This window comes from Thunnus albacares, chromosome 2 (genome assembly GCF_914725855.1).
Source record: "Thunnus albacares chromosome 2, fThuAlb1.1, whole genome shotgun sequence".
Taxonomy (NCBI): Eukaryota; Metazoa; Chordata; class Actinopteri; order Scombriformes; family Scombridae; genus Thunnus; species Thunnus albacares.
The window spans coordinates 34,998,319-35,023,124 of NC_058107.1; the positions used below are offsets into that span (position 1 = coordinate 34,998,319).

Genomic DNA, 24,806 nt, shown 5'->3' on the forward strand with positions numbered 1-24,806 from the left:
ACGGGGGTCAGTAGGAAGTTTGAGCGTCTGCTTCCAATGCTGCTTGGCACAGAAATGAAGCATTTCCACTGAAGAGGGACTGTCTGCCAGTGTTTGAAACAGAGAGAGCAATTTTCGGCCATCCTGACATTAAATGAAATATTCGGCTTCGTGTTACTTCATGCTGCGTCTCCATGTGTTTCGCTGTCATTTGCTCAAGCTATTTATTGCAGAGTTGGATGAAATACTCCGGCTCTGAAAATTCTGTGATGATTTTAAGTTCGAGGCACCCTCGAATGCTTGAATGGGTTTGAACGTGAGCAAATTCAAGCAGCAGATCTAACCCGAGTCTTTGATGCAGACCCTGTGACAGAACTCACCATGGCAGCGTACTGGGCCTGGGCCTGAGCCTGGGCCTGGGCCTGGGCCTGAGCCTGAGCAACCTGCTGCTGGTACATCGGCTGCATCATCATCTGTTGCTGCTGCTGCTGCTGCTGCTGCTGCTGCTGGAGCAGGACCTGTTGCTGCTGCAGCTGGAGGGACTGCTGCACAGCTTGTTGATACTGGAGGAGGGTTGTTAAAGAGATTACAACGCTGTAACATTTCTCTTGGTGACATTTTCAGAAAGCAGCAGCGGTTGGGTAATGACTTGACTATACCTGGAGGTATTGGAGTTGCTGTGCATTTGCATGTTGTTGCTGCACTGCTTGTTGTTGTTGGTGGTGATGTTGTTGTTGTTGTTGTTGTTGCAACTGCTGTAGACGCAGGTCACCGGGCTGCAGTTGCTGCAGGACTCGGTGCTGCTGACTGCTGGGCTGGGGCTGGGGCTGAATGGATGGCTGAGCAGAGCCGGGGGTGGGAGCTGTGTGGGTAGATATAGATTCATGGATTTATTCCTCTGAAAACCGTTTCAGGGACGTAATCCAACAGAAGTTTAACCAGACGCCTGATAAATGTTTAAAGCAGAAATGAATGATTTTCAGATACATGACTATCATGAAAACATTAATATCTGAGTATTCAGACATCACAAATAGTTAAGATATATCCTGAATTTTATACTGAAGTAATATGACATTTCTCTCTCACTTGAAAAGTCTTTCTGAGTGCAGAAACTCAAAAATATGATTTTTAAAACCTGGATTTGAAAAGTAAGGTTGCTCAGTCAGACCTGTTATGGCAGTTAAAAGGTGCAATATACAACATTCAGCCCCATTAGATGTTGCACTAGAGCACCAGTTTATTCAATAAAGTTGAGAAAAAAACAAAAGAAAACGACATCTGAACACACACATCAAACTGTCAAACTAGGAAGTGCTCATAAAATATGGATCAAGTTTCTGTTACTGCATCGCCTATTTCATACGTTTTCAGAAACATATTTTAGTGTACTGTTTAGCTATAATATGAGAAAATTTGTGACCCGGCAGCCATGTTGAAAGCGGATTCTGGGGGGACTCACATGCACTCACATGCATGTGCAGCTGGACCAGCTATCAAAACAAAGAACAGAGACTGATTACAACACACACACAGAGGGAGTGTGACTTCATTCACTGCTCAGGTCACCATTACTCATCTGTTTCTTTACACAGCAGATAGTTGTTTGCAGACATCTAATGGGGCTGAATGTCGTATGTATTCCACCTTTAAAACAAACTAAGGTATTCAGTTTTATCTCATACATATACACATTTTATATTTCTCTTTATATTACTGTAAATTTCATTGATTAAAATGTTCTTTATTCTGATGAAAATCTACTGTCAAGTCACTGAATGTCTGATAAAGATAAAAAAAATATCAGTCTCACTGATGTTTAACAAACCTTTCTGGCCGTTGCTGACGGGTGCTGAAGGCACGGTCATCTTGACGGGGGTGACAGTGTTTGCGATCGGCAGGACGTTGCTGTTTGCTGCCTTTGGCCTCTGTCTGGGAGCTATTGATGTTTCAGTCGGGCCCACAGAGTCTGTTATCCTGAGGGGAAAGAATAAAAAGTTGTTTTCCTTGACCAGTAACACACTGAGCATTCATTATGTCATATAACAATTAACATGCATACGTACAGTAATGTTTCCACTGTTCTTGCACTGAATTCTCATGTCTAATGTGCTTTTATTCAGTTTGTATATCATTAAGAAAGCAGTTTTGAGTGAGTCTTCAGTGAGCAGTACCTGGCTTTCGTCATACTTTTCTTTGCGGCGACCTCGCTGGCCGTTAGAGGCTCTGGTAGTGATGTAGGGATGGGAGAGTTCTGGAGAGAAAAGATCAGAATCATGGTTAAAAAAAAAAAGCAAAAACTGCAAATGCTAAACACCAAGCAACTGCATTGTTCTTGTGACTTACAAAGAGATTTGGCACTGGACAGTCCTTTCCAGCTAATTTGAAGGCAAAGTAGGACACTTGGTAAATGTCTGGTCTCTTCTCCTGGTCTGGTTCGAGCATATATCCTGTTAGAGACAGAGAGGTAATTTAATACAGTATGATGAGCACAACAGTTATGGATTCAATGTGGTTGCATCTTTCATATTTGGCCACTTGGGGGAGCTGTTGGTCTAGTAATTAAAAAGGGAAGCTCTGCCACAAGATACAAGCAGGGAAGTGAAGTAATTTGAAAGCAAACAAGGGCTGCCATAACTGGCAGTCCATGACTGGTTCAAACAGGCTCAAGTTGTGTAAATGCATGACAACAAGAAGACAGTTACTGATCAGTGTGTGTGAGCAGAGCAGAAAGGGAGCATTATCAAAATGACAAAACAACATTGTGCTCCCAAATTACAATTTAGCTAATGATAGAAAATATTTAAGTAGAGTTAAAAGAAGAATATACCTCTTGAAAATGTAACTCTACAAATTCTTCTTTGCTGCATTCTGCGCAATTGTTTTATACTTTGACATGGTTGAACCCACAGTCAAGTTCCTTTATGTGGCCAAATATGTGTCTACTATTCATAAAAAAGTGATTTACAAAACACAAAAGGGCAAAAAAAAGAAAGCTTTCCACTTCAAACAAACCTTTTCTACAGCTGTGTTTCATAACACAATAGACTGAAAATATAGTAGAAATAGTACTAGTGCAGTATATATCTCCCAAATCAGTCTAAAGTCAAATGAATTACTACCAATAATCACTGGAACACTTATCCGGACTTCTTTAAACCAACATTAAGTCACAAACTTACTGATTAAGCAGTGCAACTTGAAGGAGAATTTGGAGTTATCTGGAACAATAAAGGTTCCGTCACATATGGCGACTTGACTCTCCCCAAATGGAAGAGCGAAGAAACACAGCTTGTACAACAAGCATCCAAGTGCCTGTGAAAACAAAAGATAAGAGTCCAGTCAAACACCTGCATTCACTAACTTCCACAGTTGCTTATTGTTTGATTTTTTTTTAAACGCTTAGGGTCAGGGAATACAGGGATACAGAAATGATACTTTTGTAAATATCTTACTTTGAGGGAAATACACATCTTTTTCTACAAAATAAGACATAAATCTCAAATATATTTCAATATGCTACGTCAAAATAAAATACATATAAAATCAGCAGAATTACGACTAACAAAACATGTTGTCTGATGAAAAACATAAGTGAACAAAACTATGAATCTGACCGAGCATTCACTTCTTTAATTATTGATGTTTGACACACAGTTCTGGTGACATTTAACAGCTGAAAATAACTAGTTCAGTTCTGTTTTTACCACCAGAAAATGCGCTAAGTCTCGATACAAGAAACAGGAAGAAGATCCAAACTAACTAGAGCTAACTAGCTGGTTAGTTTTGAGTTATAATACACAATCTGTACTTTTTTAACTGTTTGAGGGAGAATTATCTGCAGTATTCATGACAGTTGCAGGAAATATACACGTTAACTAAACTTCTCCTACTACCAACATTCTCTACATATCAAGTGCAGTCCACTCTATTGGGAAGTGAAGTCCTGACGCTGGCAATGTTGTTCTCTTTCTCTCCCCTACTGAGCAGCACAAGACTGCTTAGCAAAAGAATTAATGTTCCTTATGTCACTGGCTAAAAAGCTGCTTTTAAAAAAACCCAGGCCCAGAGTCTCGTCCCCCTGGCAATATGGCTGTCCAAAACAAATCCACATGCAAAAACGCTCTGCTCCCAAATAATATATTCAACTGGCGCTATATTTGGCTCCGGCATCTTTTTTTTTTTTTTTGCTGATGATGCCATTTGAGATGAAAGAGACTTTGGAATTAGCCACAGCATTTAGGGATGTTTTCCTTTGAGCGCTCTATCTGAAGACAGATATTCTCCACTGAACCAGCTAATCCAGTCTGATACTAAAACTCCTAATCTGCAGTCGGGCGGCGTATCCGCACTGCACGACCTCAAAACACAAGAATGACTGAATATAGTTTAAAAACACGTGGCTAAACATAGGACAGGAAGTGAGAACGCAGGGGGTAGTTAACAGGAAGTTGGTGTTTGTTATGAGATTAACAGTAGTTTCTGCATCTCCAACACGTTTAAGAAACTACAATCAAAAATGTGCATCATCAAGGCAAAAGTAGTGAACTTCTGGATGGTTTCTTTCATTAACTTAAGCTAATATTACATGAAATCCTTGTGGAGATTTCCCTATTGTGAATACTCCAAAGTTATGTCCTTAATTACTAGAATTAAATTACTACAATTCATCATTGTTTTATTCCATCCTTCTAATCTTCTTTAGTCTTGATTCAAAGCTGTAAAAAACAGCAGGAGAGGAGTGAAACACCTTTTATATGCACGAGGTGTCCCATCAGCAGCCACATCTTTATACGCTTGCTGTTTTTAACTCCCTGGGTTTTAGTGCATCAATTTACACTCGCTCTTCAAAATGGCTGCCGTCCAAGCGTTTATTTCCCGCCTCTCCGCCTCACACCTTCCAATCAGCCGAGGCCCGTTTCACACGAGCTTATCGAGGTCCTCGACCGGGGCCTAATTATCTCAAAACGGAGGGGGAGAACAGAAGAGGACAGGCGAGCGAGGAGGGGAGGGGAGGAGGAGTAGGGACGACGAGATGGGAGTCTTGGCTTTTGTTGTGAATGATGTCGCTTAATGTTTTATGAGGGAAAAACATTGTTGGAAGGCAAAAAGCCCAGGGGCAAGGCGAGGGCGAGAGAGAGAGAGAGAGAGAGACAGAGAGAGGAGGAACCTGTCGGGGCAGAGTGACACACAGGACACTGCCAGGACAAACCAGCCCTGCAGTGTGCATAACACACACACATATATAGAAACACAAAGTAGGAGCGTACCCATATATCAGCCTTAGTGGTGATGGCTTTCCCTGCGTACAAGTTAATCATCTCCGGCGCCCGATATGACAGGGTCGTGTACCTGTGAGTTACAACAACAGAGAATAGTCAATGGCAGGTCAATGTTCAAATGTCTAAGCACCAGTGGAGGGAAGTTCATGGACGTCAGTTAGCACAATTTTGAGATACTTATACCTCATTTAATGATACTTCATACTACTCCACCATATTTAAAATAGAAATATTGCATTTTTTGACAGCTGTAATTACTTGTCATGACATTTAAATACAAAACATATGATGCACGATGAAGTTAAATAGTTCTACCTCGACCAGCTACAACATTAGAGTGCTGCTAACACATTAATGCACCATTAATAATAATAGTAAACTTTCTGAAAAGGCGCATTTTGATACCTTCTTCTTGCAGGACTTTTAACATGTGATGGAATATTTCTATATTTTGGTTTTTGAATCTAAGTAAAAGCTTCATATTTCACTGTAACATTTTATTTAGTTTTCTATTCACTTAATCAAAGTCACACTGATAACAGTCAAACAGCTGGTTGTGTTTGGAATAAAAAATGAAAATGAGAAGAGCGTTTGATCTGTAGGTAAGTGGTTAGTCTGAATGCGTCATCGTAGTTCAGAGGCTTGCCGGATCGTGTGGGCGGCGTCATGAGAGAAAGAGAGTTTACACAGTCATGTACTGTCGATAAGCCTCACACGTTGTACTTTATTACAGCTATAAATGTGATAAAGTTTACAGGCCTGATCTGACCGCGCTGCTGAGATTTGATGCTCCGCAAATACAAAACATTACACTAGCGGCAGGCTGCGACCAAACAAAAATAGGTCAAAACCTGGTATATGGCTGGACCGTTTTTTTTTTTTTAATGACAGATACAGGAAGTGGCGACACGTGGTGACCGAGCCCTGAGAAAGTGCGCTGGGCTTTGACTGAAGCCAATTTGACATAGAGCCTTTCTCATGATTTGTTCATTTTAATACATTTATATTTAGAAATTATATCATACATCAAAATGCTACAGAGACATTATGGTCATCGGATCATGTTCTCCCCGGGATGACGATAGACGTTAACCAGCCAATCATCTCAGGAGTCGGGCTGCTTTCATGTTCATTACAATGTCTGGTAGTTTTCCCGTTAGCCGTGCGAACTCCCACGAGGTGCACCCAACTTCTCAGCGGTCTCACCCTGCCAGCGCCTCCTCGCATCTCCCAAAACGTCGGAGCAAACAGGCGTTATTTGGATAAACTGACCACATATTGGGAATCTGAATGGTTACTTTCTCACCTAGAAAAGTATTTAAACTTAATAAAGTGACATATTAACAGTCCTACAGCAAAATACTACAACGGCCATCGCCGCCGGTTGGTGTGAAATGCATTCTGGGATACTAGGCTGTCCCAAGCTTCGTCCGCCAATAGTGTAACTTCATCACTCAATCAGTCATGGCCTTTCGTGTTAAAAGGCCCCATCGTGTCCCACAGTCACCACCTCCCATTACATCATCATCTTCAGCAATGTCATATGACTATGTGAGCAAACCAAAACATGCATGGTGCTGCAAACACTATATTTTGAGGAACTGAGCTGTATCTGCTACCAGAGGGTCACGCAAGCTCCATCTGGGAGGTTTGTGAACACAAATTTTTTTAAAAAAAAGAAAAAAGGGTCCAAGTTAGAGTTGGTTGCATGCGACGCTTTATTTGACCGCCCTCTGGCAACACGCCACAACCGGTTTAGTTAGAAGTATTTGGCTGGTCTAAAACTGGTATGAATTCAGTGTGAATGTCACAGTTTGATTTGTTGGCCTGGGATGTCACACATCATAAGACTTCAGACCTCTTCAGATAAAGCGAACACTTTTTCCTCAAAACATATAAACCAGTTATAACCTTTGGGTCCAAATAGTCCTAAAAACTGAGAAGCACCAGGAACTAAATTAGAAACTAACTGCTAACAATGGCTTTGTTTGAGTTTCTGCACATAGTGTAAGAGCACAGAGAGCTGCAGAAAGTGACAGATAGTAGTATCATTTCAGGAGGAGGGACTTTTTGGTACTTTTATGTAAGAACTAAAACTGAAACTATGTCCCTGCGGTGGAGATGAAGGTAAAGCTGGGGACTTTCATGTGGTTATATGCTGGGAATTTTTGACAATAGTTTTTCATAACTAGTTTGTTTATGTTTCTAACCGCTTTAACAAGAAAAACACAGATCCCATCCTAAAAAACTCCAGCTGGCAGGCAGAACAGCAAATTATACATAAATATCTGGCATTTACCGGCCACAGTGACTCGATTTCTTTGACTGACATGAGACTTACTTCTTAATCTCGTCCTCCACGGCGGTCACACCGTCTTTATGTGGCTGCAAGACTTTGTGAGTGGAACTGCCAAAATCACACAGTACATAACTGCCCTGGTCATTCAGAAGGATGTTTTCAACCTGCGGAAGGAACAGACAGAGGTTTTATGACCAGATACAATATATTATATATTCAGTTCTGTGTCATTTTGTTTTGACAGGTTGATTTGTGGCTCATGTGCAAAACAAAAACAACAAAGGACACAGTGTTAATGATGAGAGCGTTCAAAACTAGGCCCAACCAATATCATCTGATCACAAAAGTGCAGCTTCAGCAGTTTCAGATCTGCATTTGCAGTCCCTGCTGTGCCGCCCACAGACACAGAGAAGTAACAGCAGCACATGGTTTAGCAGCGCAAAGGTAAACACACTGGCGTGAACCAACTGCAGACGAGGAAATGAGATATCTTCTGCCAATTTGACACTTTTGAAACTGCCTGCAGGTGTAGACAGATGCAACTTTCTTCGCCTGAAGGTGGCAAAACAAACATGACTACATCTGCAGGTTTAAAAAGGGGCAAGTATACTTCATCAGAACTGCTTGTAAGATAGTCAGAAAGCTTCGGAAACCCCCTCCCCTCCCTGCTGCCGCTGTGTAAGGCCATTTCTGTAACTTTCCAAAACCTATAACCCGACGCCACATCCTGATTGGCCGGCTATGCAGAGGTGAGCAATGAGCCAGGATTGTAACCTCTATCTCTGGGTCATTTCCCCCCCGCCCCATCTATGAGGGGAGACATTTCACTCCGTCTTCATGCAGATCTGTTTGGTATAACTATAAACACTTATATACAAACAACGCTTAAACTTGCTGCCGCTGGTATTTCTATGCTTTCATATCAGCTGTGACATTTTTTTTTGTGACAGACAGATGAACAAACAAACAACCCATCTGTAGCTCATCCCCTGATTACATCATATTAGGCAATGATAACAATTAATGTCCACACCCACACGCACACGACTGATTTAATACACAGTGATGGAGTAGCGAGACAAGCCCTCATTACAGTAATTCTGCCACAGGATTCTCATCATAGCTGTTCTGCGGCCTGGGAGACGGAAGGAAAATTTCCGTAATGCATCTGTCTGTAAACAGATCTGTCCCTTATTATGTTATCAGATGAAAATAGGAAAGTTTCTGTGAAGATTGGGAGTGAAGTCTCAGCCTTTCTGTATGTTTCAGAAGTCAGCTTTCAGTTAATTCTTTTCATTTTAGGGGCCACAGCTGATTGAACGACTTAACCAAAGAATTTAAAAGATGGGAAACAAGGAGGCAAAGAGATAGAAAGACATAAAAAGATAAAAGAAGGAAAACAAGTGCATAGATGTAGATGTAAAAAGTGAATGTCTGAAGATAAAAAAGAGGCAGTAAGGCATTTGTGGAAGGTGTGACAGAAGAAGAGGATCAAGATAAAAAAAAAAATAAAAGACTTTCCAAGGAAAAACTGAGCTAATGAAAGCAACACAGAGTCTCTCAATACTGTTGACAGCTCAGGGTTAAGGGGCTTTTTTTTGCACTCTCACTTCCCCTGGCGATGCGTGACTGGGGCCCCCGTGGTCTTTTGTGTCCCTGCGATGTTATGTAAGCCGTGTAGGCTGAACAGATAGACGGCGAACAGAGGACAGGCCTGTGGAGCTGAAGGGACCACACTGTTTAGAGGCTTGTCCAACTGGACAGAGTACAGCAAGCCCACTGATGAGGGAGGGGGGAGGGGGGAGGGGGGGCACTGAGGAGGATTCAACCAGGCTGGGAAATTACCACCGGCCTCTAAGCATCAGCAAAAAAAAAATAAGGTTGTTTATTTGAAAACCTTATTCTAAAAAAATCAAGTTAGCAGAAAGTCACGGAGGGATTTCGAGATAGTTTGGACGCTGTGGAAGGAGTTAGTTTGGCGCTCTGAGAGGAGGAGGAGGAGGAGGAGAGAGGATATAGAGGTGGATGAGCTACAAACAGGGGGGTGGAGGGGTCGTCGGACTACAGGAAGGAAAGGAAATAGGAGAGCAAGCTGACAAAGGAAGTGGGGGAGCGTAAGAGGAAGCAGAGGAGTTAGAATGGGGGGCAGCGAAGTGAAATCCAAAGTTTTATTTCTTCTGCTGACTGAGCAGATTTGCAGTTTTTTCCAAAACATCATCTGACATTTAATTTAATAAATAACTGTTCAAGTGGCGATCAAGGAGCTCTTCCTCATGATTTTGCAGGCATTTTTGGGAAAAGCTTTCTTTCTTTAGTATTTGTTTAGTATTTGAGCCCCACTTCACAACTTGTCAAACAGTGTTGATAATATTGAGACATCGCTGATTCTGTTCCTGCTTCCAGGAATATTATGAGGGGGCCTTCCAGATCTACTTGGTCTTAATAACAGACCCAGTAGTGAGTAAATAGCCCTACCAGAACAAAACATGTACAAGCTGTTAAACTCTGAATTATACTTCATGTTTAGTTTTTAGTCAGAAGAACAGGAAGTGAGCAAGCAAGTTGGATTTTAATGTTTTTCTTGTAAGGATTTTGTGCTTCTCTCTATTAAATATCTTTGTAAATGGAATATTCTGAGTTTTCTGACGGTTTACCTTGAGGTCTCTATGGATGATGGGGGTCTTGCATTGGTGCAGGCGGGCCACCGCCTCACAGGTGTCACAGAAGATGTGGAGGACCTCGGCCTCGCTGAAGCCCACGTTTAACCGCTGGTTCATCTGCTTCACCACCTGACCGGCTTGAAAGAGAAAGAAGACGGCTTTAAGTTTTCAGTTCAAGCTGGGAAACCAATGCGAGCCGGTGTATTTGGCGTTTTGTCCCCCCTTGCAATATAGCAAATGGTATCTAAGTAAAAGTCAGCTAGGGACATATTTTGTGTAACCAAAGCCACAAACATGAAAAAAGTGAAATGGTGTGTGTTGTTTGAGCACATGACAGTATTTCCTGCTTCACACTCAGCGTGGTGTTTCCAGGACATTCATATCAATACCGAAAATTAAAGCCAAATGTTTTTACAATTTTTTTTTTTGCTTGCAAACCAGATGTGTGGGAAATAAGGATTCATATCAATCTCTAAATAAACTAAATACAATGAATCACCATCTAAAAAGTCTTTGTCTATCTGATTGTTCTCAGTAACCAGAGTAATGTGTGCATGTAAACGTGTCCAATGAGGGCAAAACTGCTCAAAATAGCCTTACAAAAAAAAGACAAGCTGAGCCCTGTGAGCTGCCACGATCGATACGGGGGCCACGAAAAGGACAGAGGCTGCGACAGAGCATTTAGTACGAGTTTAACTACCTCTAACGCAAATAAAACATGAAGTGATGAGTGTTTTCTTACCTTTACAATACTCCATGAGGATGAGGACCTCCCAGACGCTGTCTGACACAGCGTTGATGGTGGAGTCCAGGTAGCCGACGATGTTCTTATGGCCTGACAGCTCCTTCTACAGACGGGACGACAACAGTAATGAGCAGGAAGATCCCACTCGAGATGTACAAGTGTGTGTTTCCAGAATCAAATGAACTCTTAATACACAACCTTAAATAAACAGCGGCTACTGAGGAGATTACAAAGAGTAAACGTGAGGATTGTGAACACTTTTATCCCTCTGTGTTATTGCTGGTGAGCATGCATGTTTGAACTTGTATAGGGATTGTTTTATTTGCTCGGCAGTGGTTCACTGCTTCTGAATGTACAATTTAAAAAAAAAAAATCAAGCAGGGGGCAAACAGCAGCAGTCTGGAATAACGCTTTGCTGTTTCTTCTTCGTCTTTTTAATGTGGTGTAAGTAACAAAACTCGATTCATTCTCTGGATTAAAGCATCACACTGTTTGTGTTTGTCGGTTGTTAAATGCCAGCGTGAGCAGAGAGACTGCTGTGTGTTGTGGAAACCGACACACCTAAGGCAACGTCCCAAAAGGCCAGAACTGTGTCAATGTTTAAGGTCAGCTGTGTGTGTGTGTGTGTGTGTGTGTGTGTGTGTGTGTGTGTGTGTGTGTGTGGGGGTGAGTATTACACATTGTTCCAGATGATGAGACAGTGAACAGACACATGAAGCTAGCCAAACAGCTCAGAGTGAGCTGTTCGCAGACACGCTGAGGTCAAACGTTCAAGACGAGACATCTGTTGTTGTCTAACTTGTTGATGTCTGCTACATGACGATATCTAACTTCGAATGGCATGAAACACCTTGAATAATAACGTGTTGTGATCATGCGAGTGCCAACTATGTGAGACAGATCAAGAGTATTTGTCGGTGGACCAGGTGCTTTACTACAATGCAACCCCAGCACACAGCCAAAAGTTTTTTTTTTTTTGCTCTTGCCAGACTGGTAATGCTGGAAAACAGGATGGGTTATGAAGATGGAATGAGGCTGTTTATACAGTATGCATCTTGCTTTATGAGAGCAAGTTTGTTTTTTTTAATGAGGGCTTATGTCCCATTTGAAACAGGAATTATGTGCTTAAATTAAATACCTCAAAACTTAAGAGTGCCCTCATGAAACGTTTAGATAATGAGCACAGTGCTCCGGCCAGGAAAGTAGTTTGACACTAAGGCAGAACAGTGGAAAATAATGTTGTGTAGATCAGCAAAAGATGAGCTAATACTTTATTTTAAAAGTCTTATTAATCTCAACTCATGCAAATATCACCACAACCTGAAGCTGCACAGTTAACCCCCAGTGATAACATCTTAACTTCCTGTTGTCTGTTTATTATTATTAATGTGATTTAAAACTAGTGACCGTATTTAAAATATAAAGCTCTTGCAATAAAGACAAACAGGAAAACTTCAGTGGAGCTTAGAGATAACAACTCTATCTAAACAGAGTGATGCTGCTCTCACCATGATAGTGATCTCCCTCTTGTAGACGTTTAGGTCCGGGACGTTGTTGACGTACATCCTTTTGAGAGCACAGCGGACGCCGCTGTGCGTACGAGCCAGGAACACCACCGAGAAGCCTCCTGCGTAAACACAAGATGACCAGTTAGCGTCACATCGGCATACTGGAGTTCTTCTTTTCACAGGTGAAGTGAAGATGACGTTAATCATGAGACAACACTTGTTAAGTTATGCCCCCTCCCTCTCCAAAGCTGTCAATCTAGAGGAAACACTGTAAAAAGTCATGCAATGTGGACAAACTGCTTGTTGACCTTTAAGAAAATGCTCACAAGACTTCATTTGCCTTACATGACAATTGCAAAGACATTTTCAGGGTTGAGGTTTGTGTAGCAAAAAAAAAAAAACTTTACATAGTTGGTCTAATTTTCCATTACCAACTTCTTTTTCCCCCCTTGCTCAAATTTCCAATTTCTGTGTCACTGCTCGTGAACCAACATTTCATGCCTAAGTAGTGTGGTTGTGCTGCTCGCTGGACAACAGTGGAAGACTGGTGGTGATGCCAAGTGTGATTGTGGTGCATAAAAGAAGTACAAAAACATAGCAGTGAAAGTGAAAAACAGGAGCATGCACACTTAGCTTCTCTTAAAAGTTAATGAAGAAAAATGTGCGTCAATCATATCAGATAAAAGGTGTAATAAAAGATTTATAAGAGATTATGTTTTAACGGCAGCTAACTGGTTTCATGAGCAAGTAGGGTAAGCTCATTTAGCTAGCGCTGGCCTAACTCCAACTGGGACTAATCCTGGAGTGAATGAAGCCGGCGGCTTTTATGAAATACAACAAGGTTTTATATATATATATATATATATATAAGACATGAAGCTGAAATTTCACTGAGTGGGATTTTTGGTGTTAAAGTGGGAATTCAGGTGTAGGAGCCGGAGCCTGTAGACGGGGGACAGAGGTGTTCAGCTGGGCTTTTTCTCTCGCTGCCTTGTGTGCCTCTCTTTGGTTGAATGGACACTGTGATGGGACTGTCCTTGGTCTCATTAGGACGGGTTCACTGAGTCACTGAGTGGTGTGCATCAAAGTCCACCGACTGGGGAGGAGAAAGGAAGGATCTACAATGGCGCGCTTGTTGCTCAACAAGTTACCTTCGGTCAGCTGAAAAACAACATGGATTTGGATTGGAAATGAACAGAAAGGGGAGGGGAGTTGAAGTGACCAGTGGGTACACAAAGGCTTTCATTGAAGAATGCATGCAACACTACATTTAAAAATTGTGCTGCTGTGATGACAATGCAACATAAAACATCCAAAGTACACTTATTCACGCAGGTTAAACCTGTGTGTCTCTAACAAAAAAGATAACAGACCTGAAAATCAGGGAAAACAAACATAAACAAAGTAGAGTGTAGAGTTTGCTTATGTAGTCACAACAGTGAGAGTTAGTGTAGCAGACATTATCAGATTAGATGGGGTGACTGATGCATCCAACCATTCTGCAGCAACAAGGGGATGAACAGGCAGCTAATGAGACAAAAGACAGCCAGCTCTGGCAGAGCTGCAGCTGATAATAAAGCCATCCAGAGCATGTGATGAGAAACTACCATGAACCACCGACAAAGTGATGGTACGTTTTGACTAGGGCTGCCCCTCTAAAAGTCGCTGAGTCGATGCATCAGTCGATGAGTCGAGCCGACTCATGTTTTTTTCAGTCAAATCGCTGCTTTTTTTTTTTTTTTTTTTGACACATCACAGAGTAACACAGTGAGACAGCATGACAGACTCTAAACTTTTACAGTCTTGTGTCTAAATACATGACTGTAATGGAGACAGTGAGGAATGATGGAAACTAAAGACAGATGCAGAGCGACTGTTTCCTGCTCTGAGCTCCAGAGGTAAATGCAGCAAAGTCTGTTAAACTACTGTTTAAACAGACGTACCAGCGTCTCTGCCGTCCAGTGTGATTGATTCTTCGGTTGACAGCGCTGTCAGCAGCCGGCAGCAGAGACGCTCCGTGCTGCTCTTGGATTTACACCAAGACTCATATCAGGACACACGGTTTTATTTGTCTGACTGTGTGGAAATGTGATGTTTTCACATCACAAATGATGCACAAAGAGCATTAAAACACGAGTCTTACAGGTACATGAGACTCATGTTGGCTGCGTGGGGGTAGAACAGGGCGTTTGATTTTACTGCAACTGCGGTAATCAGGCGGAGACATGAATAATATTTCTCATAGGAGGCAACGCATTGGTCTGAAGCGCCGACTCAGAGTCGACTGTAAAGATCCTGCGTCACGAACAGCCCTGATTTTGACGGGACTGGTTATTTCTATTCTGTCATTCCTTTTTTTTTTGTCTCATCAAATAAATCACCAGGATCTTACATTAGCACTTCTGCTGACAGTCACAAGGTCAGGGTTGACAAATGATATAAAACTCGAACAAAACCAAAAAGAAATACAAACTACCGATGGGAGCAAACGTTATGTTCATGCTGCTGAAGCAAACGACAAATTATATCAAAAACCCATCGCAAAACAAACAAAACACAAACAGAAATGTGTCAGGTAATTGGCTTATAATCACTTGAAATATTTCTGATGTAGGGGGAAATTATGAATTAGAATTAGCTAGAATAATGTTAGATAATTACAGGATGATGACATTTGCAGTTGTATCCCTAAACCTGCTGCCATCTAAACAAAGATTAAACCGGGACAGAAATTCTTGCCAAGACAAAGTAGAAGAGCCAAAGCTGTTTACACCTGCTGGATGCTGCTCATCGATTTGCCCCGGTCTGCCCTGTGTGCTAAGGTTAGCTTGATGGTCAGCCCAAAACTGCTGGGCCAGGCTTAAATTGATTTCCTGTAACAAGGCAGTTGAGTGCAGAGCCATCAAGAGACTTCTTGGGGGGAGTGGGGGGGGGGGGGGGGGGGGGGGACTTCAGACAGAAAACTGAATCATATGACTGTCTTGTGAAAAAGCTGCTTTTTTAAAACAACAGGATGCGTTTATGAAGTACAGGGACTTTCTGCAAACTAAAACCCAAATCATATGTGATGCAGAGTCTGCTTTGATTCTGCTGGATAAGAAAAAAAAAAAGCTACCTGTGAGTCATCTTGGTGCCAGTCTCAAGCTTTATGTACCGCTTTCACATGTAGTAAAGATAAAAACTTACGGCAAGAACGGAGGCAAGAAGACGTGGACCGGATCACAGATTTTACAAGGCGAAATCCATTAGCTCAGGCGAAGGGCCAGGTGGCTAAAAAGAGTTAGGCTACTTAAGCATGCATGGACATGATACAGAGGAACAGCTAACTCTTACTGTAAAACAGAAAAACAAACCAAATGAAAAGCTGCAGTTAACACCTTAACCACAAAATCCTCTCGCACTATGTCGCCTTAAACCTAGTGCAAACTACAAGACTTCTAAAATCCAAGAACTCCTCGAACCACAGGACATTTTTTTTTGTTGGTGACTGTTGTCATGTTGGCATCGGCTGCACAAATGACACAAGCGATCTCAGATGAGGGTGACAGATTGCGAGATTATTCCAGTTGAATGGGAGCATGAGAAACTGTTTCTTGACCTCAGGTTTCTTGTCGTGCAGTCATTGGATACTGCTCATCTCTCCAAGGGGCTCCGTATACAAGTGCATCTTTTTTTCGGGGGGCTAGAATATCCTATAAAACTGCCTCCGAGACAGAACCACTCAAACTGAACTACCCCAGTGTGGTGAGCACAAGCATGGAACCTGCATGCCCACATCCATGCATTGAATTCTTGACAAATCATCCCTGACATCAGCTGTTACCTGACTAGAAAGGGACTATTTCACTATTTCACTTGTCCTGGCGTAGCCTGGTGTTTTGCCTTCAGAGGCGGGGTGGGTTTTTCTGCAGAGCTAAAAGAGAAGACAGAGAGGCCTCAGAGCAGGGAAGTCTACAATACCAAACACTCTGCCTGCTGGCCTGGCTCTGGGACTTGACTGAGGCCATATGCTCCAGGATCAGGTTCTCACTAAATCACTACCCTGGGGCTTTTGTTGCCTCCCATGACTATGCCAGCCACGGAAGTGGTACGCTATTGAGTGTATTATTCTCCTGAGTGGCTCTGGATGGAATGATTTGTTTTAAAAAGGGGCTTTGTGTCCAGCATACCAACTTCCTGCACAGACGAGGGACCCCTAAACAACACAAAAAAGGTCCCTCACTGTACAGGAGACCGGCTTCAACCGACGACAACAACAAAAGTTGTCTGAAACTACCTGACACTAGATACACTAACACAGTACGACAAACAATGGGCTTCAGCAGGGGATGCAAACACCATCATGTTTACAGAGTCAGACAACAGACTGGGCGAGACTAGAACGATGACCGGGATTCATGGAGCCACGGAGCTGATTTTCTAATGATGACAGTGAAACAGGAACAACAATGCCAGGAACCAATGACTTATGAAAAATTCATAACCACTTTGTCTTTAACAAAACAATGGAGGGATTAATCCCATTGATCCAGGCCATCACTTACACGACCATCTTGCTAAATATGCTTTTAAAAACAAAATCTTACTTCTTAGAAAGCTTCTGTTGTCAGTACAGGTGATCTGTTGGGCTTACAACCCTCTGAAAGATATAATGCCAACTACAACTTCCTGTCGCTGATTCAACAAATGCAGTAGGATTGGAACTAACAATAATTTTCATTACTGATTATTCTCTCAAATAACCTTTTGATCTATCGGTCGTATGAAAATGTGAATCAGATAAATAAAATGTGATTTAATGGTTGTTATGTTCTAAAGCTCAAATAAACACCTCCATGTAACCCTGCAGGAAGGTGCCGCGTTGCCGGACTTTGTGTGAATGCAGAGCTTCATCCTGTCCGCTGTGGCCTCTCTGCTCTGCGTGTGTGTGTGTGTGTGTGTGTGTAGCTCAGCCCTGCCCTCGGTCTCTGCAGACACACACACACACACACCTGCAGCTCTTAATACATCCATGACACAGAGACAGAGAGCAGAGCGGAGCAGAGGAGAGGGACGGAGACAGTGATGAGTCTTAACCTCACACCCTGAGCACCCGAGTCTATACATTGTTTCGTTTTTTTTCCCAGGAAAATCCTGCATAGTATACCTTTAAGCAATCTCACAACTCACTAAAGGCACAATTATTTTAGACAGACACAGACGTCTTCGCTCCGAGTTTTTAGTTACATAGATTGATGATACAGCACAGTAAGCTTCTCATGCATGGAAGTGTAACTGAAGTACTAAAGCACTGCTGATGGGCATGTCTAACTCCAGTACTCAGCGCCCCGATTAGTCACATCTTAAATGTTATTGTACCTCCCATTCTGCTCGTCAGTAGCTGGCTGCACTGTGGACAGGATGGAAGCGCTTCGCCATGTGGACATGGCCAGTTGTCAGTGACAGTTGGGAGGAAAACCCCGAATCCATCAGGCCAAGAAGAAAGGAGGGAGGGGTGGGGGGGGTATTGACATTAAAGCCTGGTACTGAATGAGGGCTGTAATTATTGGAGAATTTTTTCCCCGGCCCAGCATCCAGCGCTGGGGACCCTGACATCACTGCGAAAGCCTGACTAACTAGGACAGTCACAGACAGCCCACATGACAGCCTGTGAAAGAGGCTTGAAGGAGGATCTCAACAGCTTTTGCGAAACAGATACTCAGTATGCCTTGTGACATAGGCGAAGGAGGAAAAGAAAAAAAAAAAAACTTCAGAAGTGGTGGAGGAGTGTCTCAATGAGGGAGGATTAGAGGATTTAGTAACATGCAGCGAGCAGAGATGATACGTTTATAGTTTCTGCTCAGGCGCAAGACGCAGATGTTCCTCCTCTGAAGCATGATGTCATCTGTGATAACAGACCTCTCTGACCGACAACCTCTCAGTCTCTCTCTCACCACTCTCTGAAAGACAGTCTCTCTCTCTCTCTCTCTCTCTCTCTCTCTCTCTGAGTTTTATACTTAAGTAAGTGTGACGTCTTAGCTTGTTAAAAAGCTACAAACTAAGAATGTAGTTCAATTCAAAGTGCCTCCTTCAGCTGCGGAGGCACTTGTGCTTTTAAAAAAAGAGGAGAGAATGCCATTTCTTTTGGAGAACATTTGGAGCAGGCTGAGGTATTTCCTCCTGGAGGCCCTCGTTCCCTAACATGAACCCACAACACTTCCCCTACAAGCCTCACACAGTTGTAAAGCTTGAATATTAAGAGTAACCGGCTTGAACTGTCTAAAAGTAGTCTGTGGTTGCGCTGTTATATAAAAAAAGTGTGAACCTTAATATTAGCTTGTATAAAAAGAAAAATGAGTAGCGTGGATAATACCAAATACTGGTTTCAATACAGATCATTTTTTCCTTATGTGAGTAATGAGATAGTTTTATTAAATTAGGTGAAAAATGGATTTATTTTCACTGAGCTTTGTAGAAATATTTGTCACCTTCTTTTGTCTCCTTTCGCCTGCGACTCTCCTCTTGGCCTTCTTCCCCAACTTCCACCTCAAAAGGACTGGTATTTCATAAGATTCAACTGGGAAATACTTGGGTAAACTCTAAAAAAGGAACACACATCTTTTCCATGACTTTGCCATGATTTCCTTGGACTTAATGAATGTGCTGTACTATCTTTAATGCAAATTCAGTTGTGCCTTACAAACTTTAAAGGGCATTTTCCTTTACTTCCTAAAGGTCCCAGTATCTCCCAGTAAGAAACTCAAGTGACATTAAAGCAGTCATACATTTAGGAACATTACATACGTTTAATACGAGGACCTAGAATAGTTTCGGTTACTGATCCAGTTTGATCACAACTGTGATAACTGTTCTCCATCTATGACTAAAGCACAGGAGCTTTGCTGATTACTGTTGGTCACTTGAACTCAACATAATATTGACCTAAAAGTTTAAGCTGTTAGTGTCATAATTGTTAGCCACCCTGGAAAAGAAACATGTTAAGTTAAGACGCCAAAAGCAATAAAATCTCTCTGAGGAACTTTTTTCACACAGATAGATATGCTGTTGCAGCAAAACAAATGATGTCAATCTACTCTAAATATATCTGTCAAATTTGATTTCCAGATGGTTCTCACAAGAAGATAAAAAGTTTAGAGGAAGACATTTTCCCAGCTGAACAGTCCTCAAATTTAGTTGCTCTGACTGAAAGCAAAAAAAAATAAGTAAATACAAATAAAAATGGTGTTTTTCTACATGTGAAATCCTTCATGTAGAATTAACAGGTGCCGTTTTCCTCAGTAAAGATAGGAAATGGATTTCCATTAACCAGCTTCAAGGTCTTTGCCAGTTTGCGATGCTGTGCCAGCTGCTCCTGCTAATTACCAATAATGACTTTTTGATCCCCAGCGCTTTAGCAAATCCTTTGAGATTTGGTTATTATTCAGACTAATACGGGAAAAGACCTTTTCTTTGGCTTGTTGAGATAGCTTCCAAATATGCCATTTGGTAACTGTAGAAACAATAAGAGTAACAACAAACCTGTACAGCTTAAGAAAAGACAGCTGCGAACATATGTTTCAAAATGTCAGACAAAATACGTCGTGTGTCAAGACTAGTTATCGGTCTGAAGGTAGTGATCTGATCCGACACCATCCACCCTGAGATTTCGCACGTTTTCCCCAGGCACTGACAGACGCATCGCTTTGCAAACATCGTGCCCTTTTCACCCACTTCAGGCTCGCAACTATTTGTTAAGAACTCTGCTTAATCGGTTTCTCTCAAGTCTTCAAAAGTTACAGTGTACTGACACTCGGTAGCTTAGGCTGCCTAAAAATAGACATGAACTTGCTTTTAGCACGCAGTGGAGAGATTCCGCACTTTGTGAGTGTTTTTGACATCTTTTCTGGACCTTTCAAGGTAGAAAGGCCTGCTATGATCTCTGGATAGATGAAGAAAAATCTCCTTTGAAACTGTATTAAAAACAGAAGCAAAGATAACATTACATTCGGCCCATCACTACGTGGAAATGATACAAACACAGTATGCGTGGCCGTGTCAAGGAGATAACCAAGGTTGCTGCATGTCAGATATTTTTAAACTTCTAGGAGGTGAGGATGGCACTCTGCTAAAATACAGAGGAGACGGTGGGATGCTGCGAGCATACTGGACTCAAAATGAATAAAAAGGTGCATTCAGAGGGGAAAACAGATGAAAACCCTCAATCTGGCAAACGTTCCAACATCTGGGATTGTGATTTTGTCATAAACAGCATGCTGATCACATTTCCATGTTACCGGTTTTAGAAGACGCACACATATCACCTTAACTGTATAGTTAAGAGTTCAGTATCTATCTTTGATGTGGATCCTCGTCGATGCAAGATTGATGAAAATGTAGTCGATAGTCATGAAAATCAGTCCCCTGATATTTGCTCGGACCTTCAATCTAAAAATATAGTTTTGCATTGAGGAATCCAGATATTTTCAGAGGGAAAACCCAAACATTATGAAGCTTTATTATGCCAAAATCCTTATATATATATATATATATATATATCTTTTTTTTTTCTTTTCCTATCCTCTAATTAAACTCTAATCAAAGTTTCTTCACTACGCTTACAGGTAAATCTGCTCTGTATTCAGCACCACGCCGCTCTCCCTTCACAACGGAGAGGTCACTTTGAGCTGGCGAGTGTACATCTGCTTAGTATCAGTGCAGAGTTTGAGCATGACAGCGCTGCATGAAGAGACTCTGCCGTACTATTTCTTACTTGTGATGAAGTATCGTCCAAAAATATGTAAAGCTGTTTGTCACAAGCATGGTTCTTAAGGAAAAAAGTGTTTATTCATTAACGAATTTCATGGCAATCTGCCTTCTAGATTACATGATGTTGCATCCAACAGCTTATACCTTTTCCTTTTTGTAAAGAGAAAGCATAAATGTTCCCATTAGACTTTGGTATACTGACATTTTTCAACAACATCAAGAAGCCAAACAAAGTTGTTGCTGTCTTAACACATACAACAATACTTTTAGACTAAAATATAGTCTAGAAGTATCAAATTTGATCAGAAACTGATCGTAGAATAAGTAAATGAGATTACAAATCTGACCAGACGCTTGATGTCAGCTTTCAGTACCAGTCGGTCAGTACCAAAAAAAGTAATGATGATCCAAATGAGGTCTGAACCCTATAATTTGTAGAAGTGATTTATCCCACAAAAAAGGTCAAATAGTCCACCAATATTCATCTACTAAGCCTCAATATCCAAAGCAAATATGATGGAAATCCAGCCATTGGCTTTTAAATACCTTGTCTTTTACCAGAGTCTGGGTGAAGGGAAATTTGGAGCCACAGTAAAGGTCATGAGTCAACGATAGTTACCAGAATTCTTCAGAATCCTCCTTTTTCCATCTGTAGTCTGGCTAGTTGTTGTCAAACTTGCGCTGGATGAAAAGGTCGGACAAACAGAAGGACAGACAAACTGGCTGAACTCTTGCTGTTGATAATATAAAGCCAGCTGTCAGTCCGATATATCAGTCAAACCTTACATGTGACCACTGATCTCAGTCTCCAAGAATAAAGACGGATCAAAGCTAACAAACAACCCTGTCTGATGAAGAAAGCACACTGAGAAGAGCCAAAGAAAATGGCAAAGCAGAAGTGGCTGGAAAAAAAAAAAAACTGCTTATTAAACAAAGAAAAGCCATAAAGAACTTTTGAGTAATCCCTGATCACTTTTGCTTTAACTTCCACAAATCCAACACCTCAATTCTGGTGTGTGCACACTAACTCCTGTCTAGCAAGTGAGAACTGCAAACACAACTGCAGACACTTTGAGGTTTGCCTCACGAAAAACCGTCTTGTTTAGTTCTCATTTGTACACTTTGGCCCACGCGGTGAACACAGAAGCGTCGGCTGTGATCAGTCCGGTTTCCGTCCTGACTCAGGTGAGTGATGCAAAGCTTTAAAAGCCGACGCAAGTGTATGAAGAAGACTTTCTAAGAAGCAAGTCCATAAAAGGTAATATGAGGAGGTGCGGCAATGAGTGTACATGTTTTTTTTGGGTTTTTTTTTTTTTTTTTTTATCCTGGGCTTAGTGAGCGGGACGGTTCTGGCAGTCAGCTCTCATAGATCTTACCTCAACAGTGTTTACAAGTGAGCCGACAGACAGAAGTGGCTGTGCTTTGGGAGGCTTTATGATGAAATTGGGATAGAGACGGAGGAGCCGCTGGATGACGGGGATACATGAGGGTAAAAACATTAAAAACAACAAGGAGCGGATGTGAAAAGGAAAAGTTCAGCGCCATCCTGACATACAAAGAAAAACAGAAAAGTGTCCTTGTTTTTCCTCATGATGTGTTTGAATTTCAAAGATGAGATATCCATTATTAAAAAAAAAAAAAAAAAAAAAAAAAACATATATAGCCTTTAGGAAGATTCATTTTGTGTGTTAGCAGTGGTCAAATTTGCAGCAAAGAGAGATAAAGACAGCATCCGTCAGGCTGGGGAAGGAGGCAGTGAGTTCAAAGGGATCAAGGCACCAGTGTTTCTTTGGAAACATAGTGGGGGAAATGTTTTTAAAAAAAAAAGAACAATGTGCTATCATCTCTACCTTTCTTATCCTCCTGATAAAAGTAGGAGCAGGATACAGAAAAGCTACTTTTATTTAACTCTTCTAGAGCTTGTCAAGAGTGTAAATTCTGATTAAAATTGCACAAATTAGAAAACTGCACTCTTTAAAACCCTGATTTTGATATAAAAAAAAAAACGGCTAATCGTTCACACCGAACCCCTTTATATCAAAAAGTAAACATGACGATATGTGAAAACTGCTAAACAAACCTCTGATAACCACCTCCGATAAACTGTACCTGCGATACATCAAAGGAAATTTCAAGCTGTAGATAACGGTGCAGCAGCAGTTTTCTGCCTTATGTGATTCAGTGTAGATTTATACTTAAACCGTGTCTTGGGCACTCAGTCAGATAAAGACCAGGTGCTGCTCGTTAACTGAGAAGGATGAACGGAACCATGCGGGACCAGAGTTTAATATCCACGTCTTGCAGGACACTTCATGAATGTATATCATAAATAATCTGAAATCTAGCCACAAACGTAACATTTATCAGACTCTTTCACCCAGAAATGTGTGTGTTGGTGTCCACAAAATAGCCAAATGACAGAGTTTTCTACAGAAGCAGCAATATTACATATTTTTCTAATTTTGTATTCCAGTGTGTGCCAACCAACAAGCACACAATCATCTAAATAAAACTAAAAACTCTTGAGCCAGACAGCACATTGTCTCCAACTTGTTTACAGTCCCCACAGTCTCAGTCAGTAAGAGTGAGGCAATCATTCATCATTTCTGACGCGTCGTCCAATCGAGTGTAGTCATACCCAAGTCACTGTCATGCTGTCAAATGTGCCAACATAATCCTGTGATCAGTCTCCAACCTGTACTTAGCTTCTCTGGCCTTGTCTAAGAAGCAGGCCATGATTTATTATTCATCACAAACAGTATCTTGTTTCTGGTTATCAGGATATTAATGTTCACGGAGAACATCACATCCAGATTTCACAAATTTGCACAGCTGCTAGACGACAATCTCTGACTCATTAAGGTTAGGTGCTTAGGTGCACTCTGTCTCACTCAGACTCGCATTAGGGCTGTCACTTTTTATTAGAAATTTGAACTTTTCTTCAAACGTGGGGGAAAAATTTAATATTCCACCTTTAATGACCTGTTCGAATTAAAAATGTACAGTCTATTAGCGCGACAGACCTTTTGAAATAGTTTTTCTTGTGATCCAGGAAAGGGCGTGATTAAAATTCACTATCAGCTTGACCTATCGCGTTCTCTTTGACCCATCCCTAAACTAAATTAAAAAATGGAGGACAGTAGCGAGCAAAGCTGTGCTGATCAGACAATCGAGGCACCGAAGCATCTGAGAAGCAGGGTGTGGAAGTACTTTGGGAGCTACGACGTAGATAAAATGACCAACAAAGATACAACTTGCCAACTTTGTGAAAAGCAGCTGCCTTACTTCTTCAAAAAACAACGAATCTGAGGACTCACCGGCTAGCTTAACACACATGTGAGGCATCAAATGAGCGGAGCAATGTTAACTCTATAGCGTTGTCTGACTACTTGAGACAATCTCAAGACACATAATGCAGTTGTATGACATCATACAGGAAAATATAAAGACTATACTGAACGGTTAGACGCTCAGACACTGATGGATGGACATCACTAGCCATATATATGTTGTAATTGTATCTCCAACACATTACAGTTTGTTTTGTGTTCGAATGAATTCAAACAAATTACTTGTCGGTTCAAATTC

General features: G+C 41.5%; 1 protein-coding gene across 1 annotated transcript in view; it reads right to left on the bottom strand.

The window, feature by feature from the left end:
- The window catches only part of bmp2k (BMP2 inducible kinase), a 48,531-nt gene that overhangs the window by 14,894 nt on the left and 8,831 nt on the right, over positions 1-24,806 (bottom strand). The window contains exons 2-12 of the mRNA XM_044332328.1: positions 12,474-12,592; positions 10,963-11,068; positions 10,215-10,357; positions 7,603-7,724; positions 5,250-5,331; positions 3,162-3,294; positions 2,326-2,429; positions 2,154-2,233; positions 1,808-1,956; positions 639-841; positions 360-542 (exon numbers count right to left, since the gene is read on the bottom strand). Coding sequence (XP_044188263.1) covers positions 360-542; positions 639-841; positions 1,808-1,956; positions 2,154-2,233; positions 2,326-2,429; positions 3,162-3,294; positions 5,250-5,331; positions 7,603-7,724; positions 10,215-10,357; positions 10,963-11,068; positions 12,474-12,592 — 1,424 coding nt within the window. The remainder of the gene's footprint in view (positions 1-359; positions 543-638; positions 842-1,807; positions 1,957-2,153; positions 2,234-2,325; positions 2,430-3,161; positions 3,295-5,249; positions 5,332-7,602; positions 7,725-10,214; positions 10,358-10,962; positions 11,069-12,473; positions 12,593-24,806) is intronic.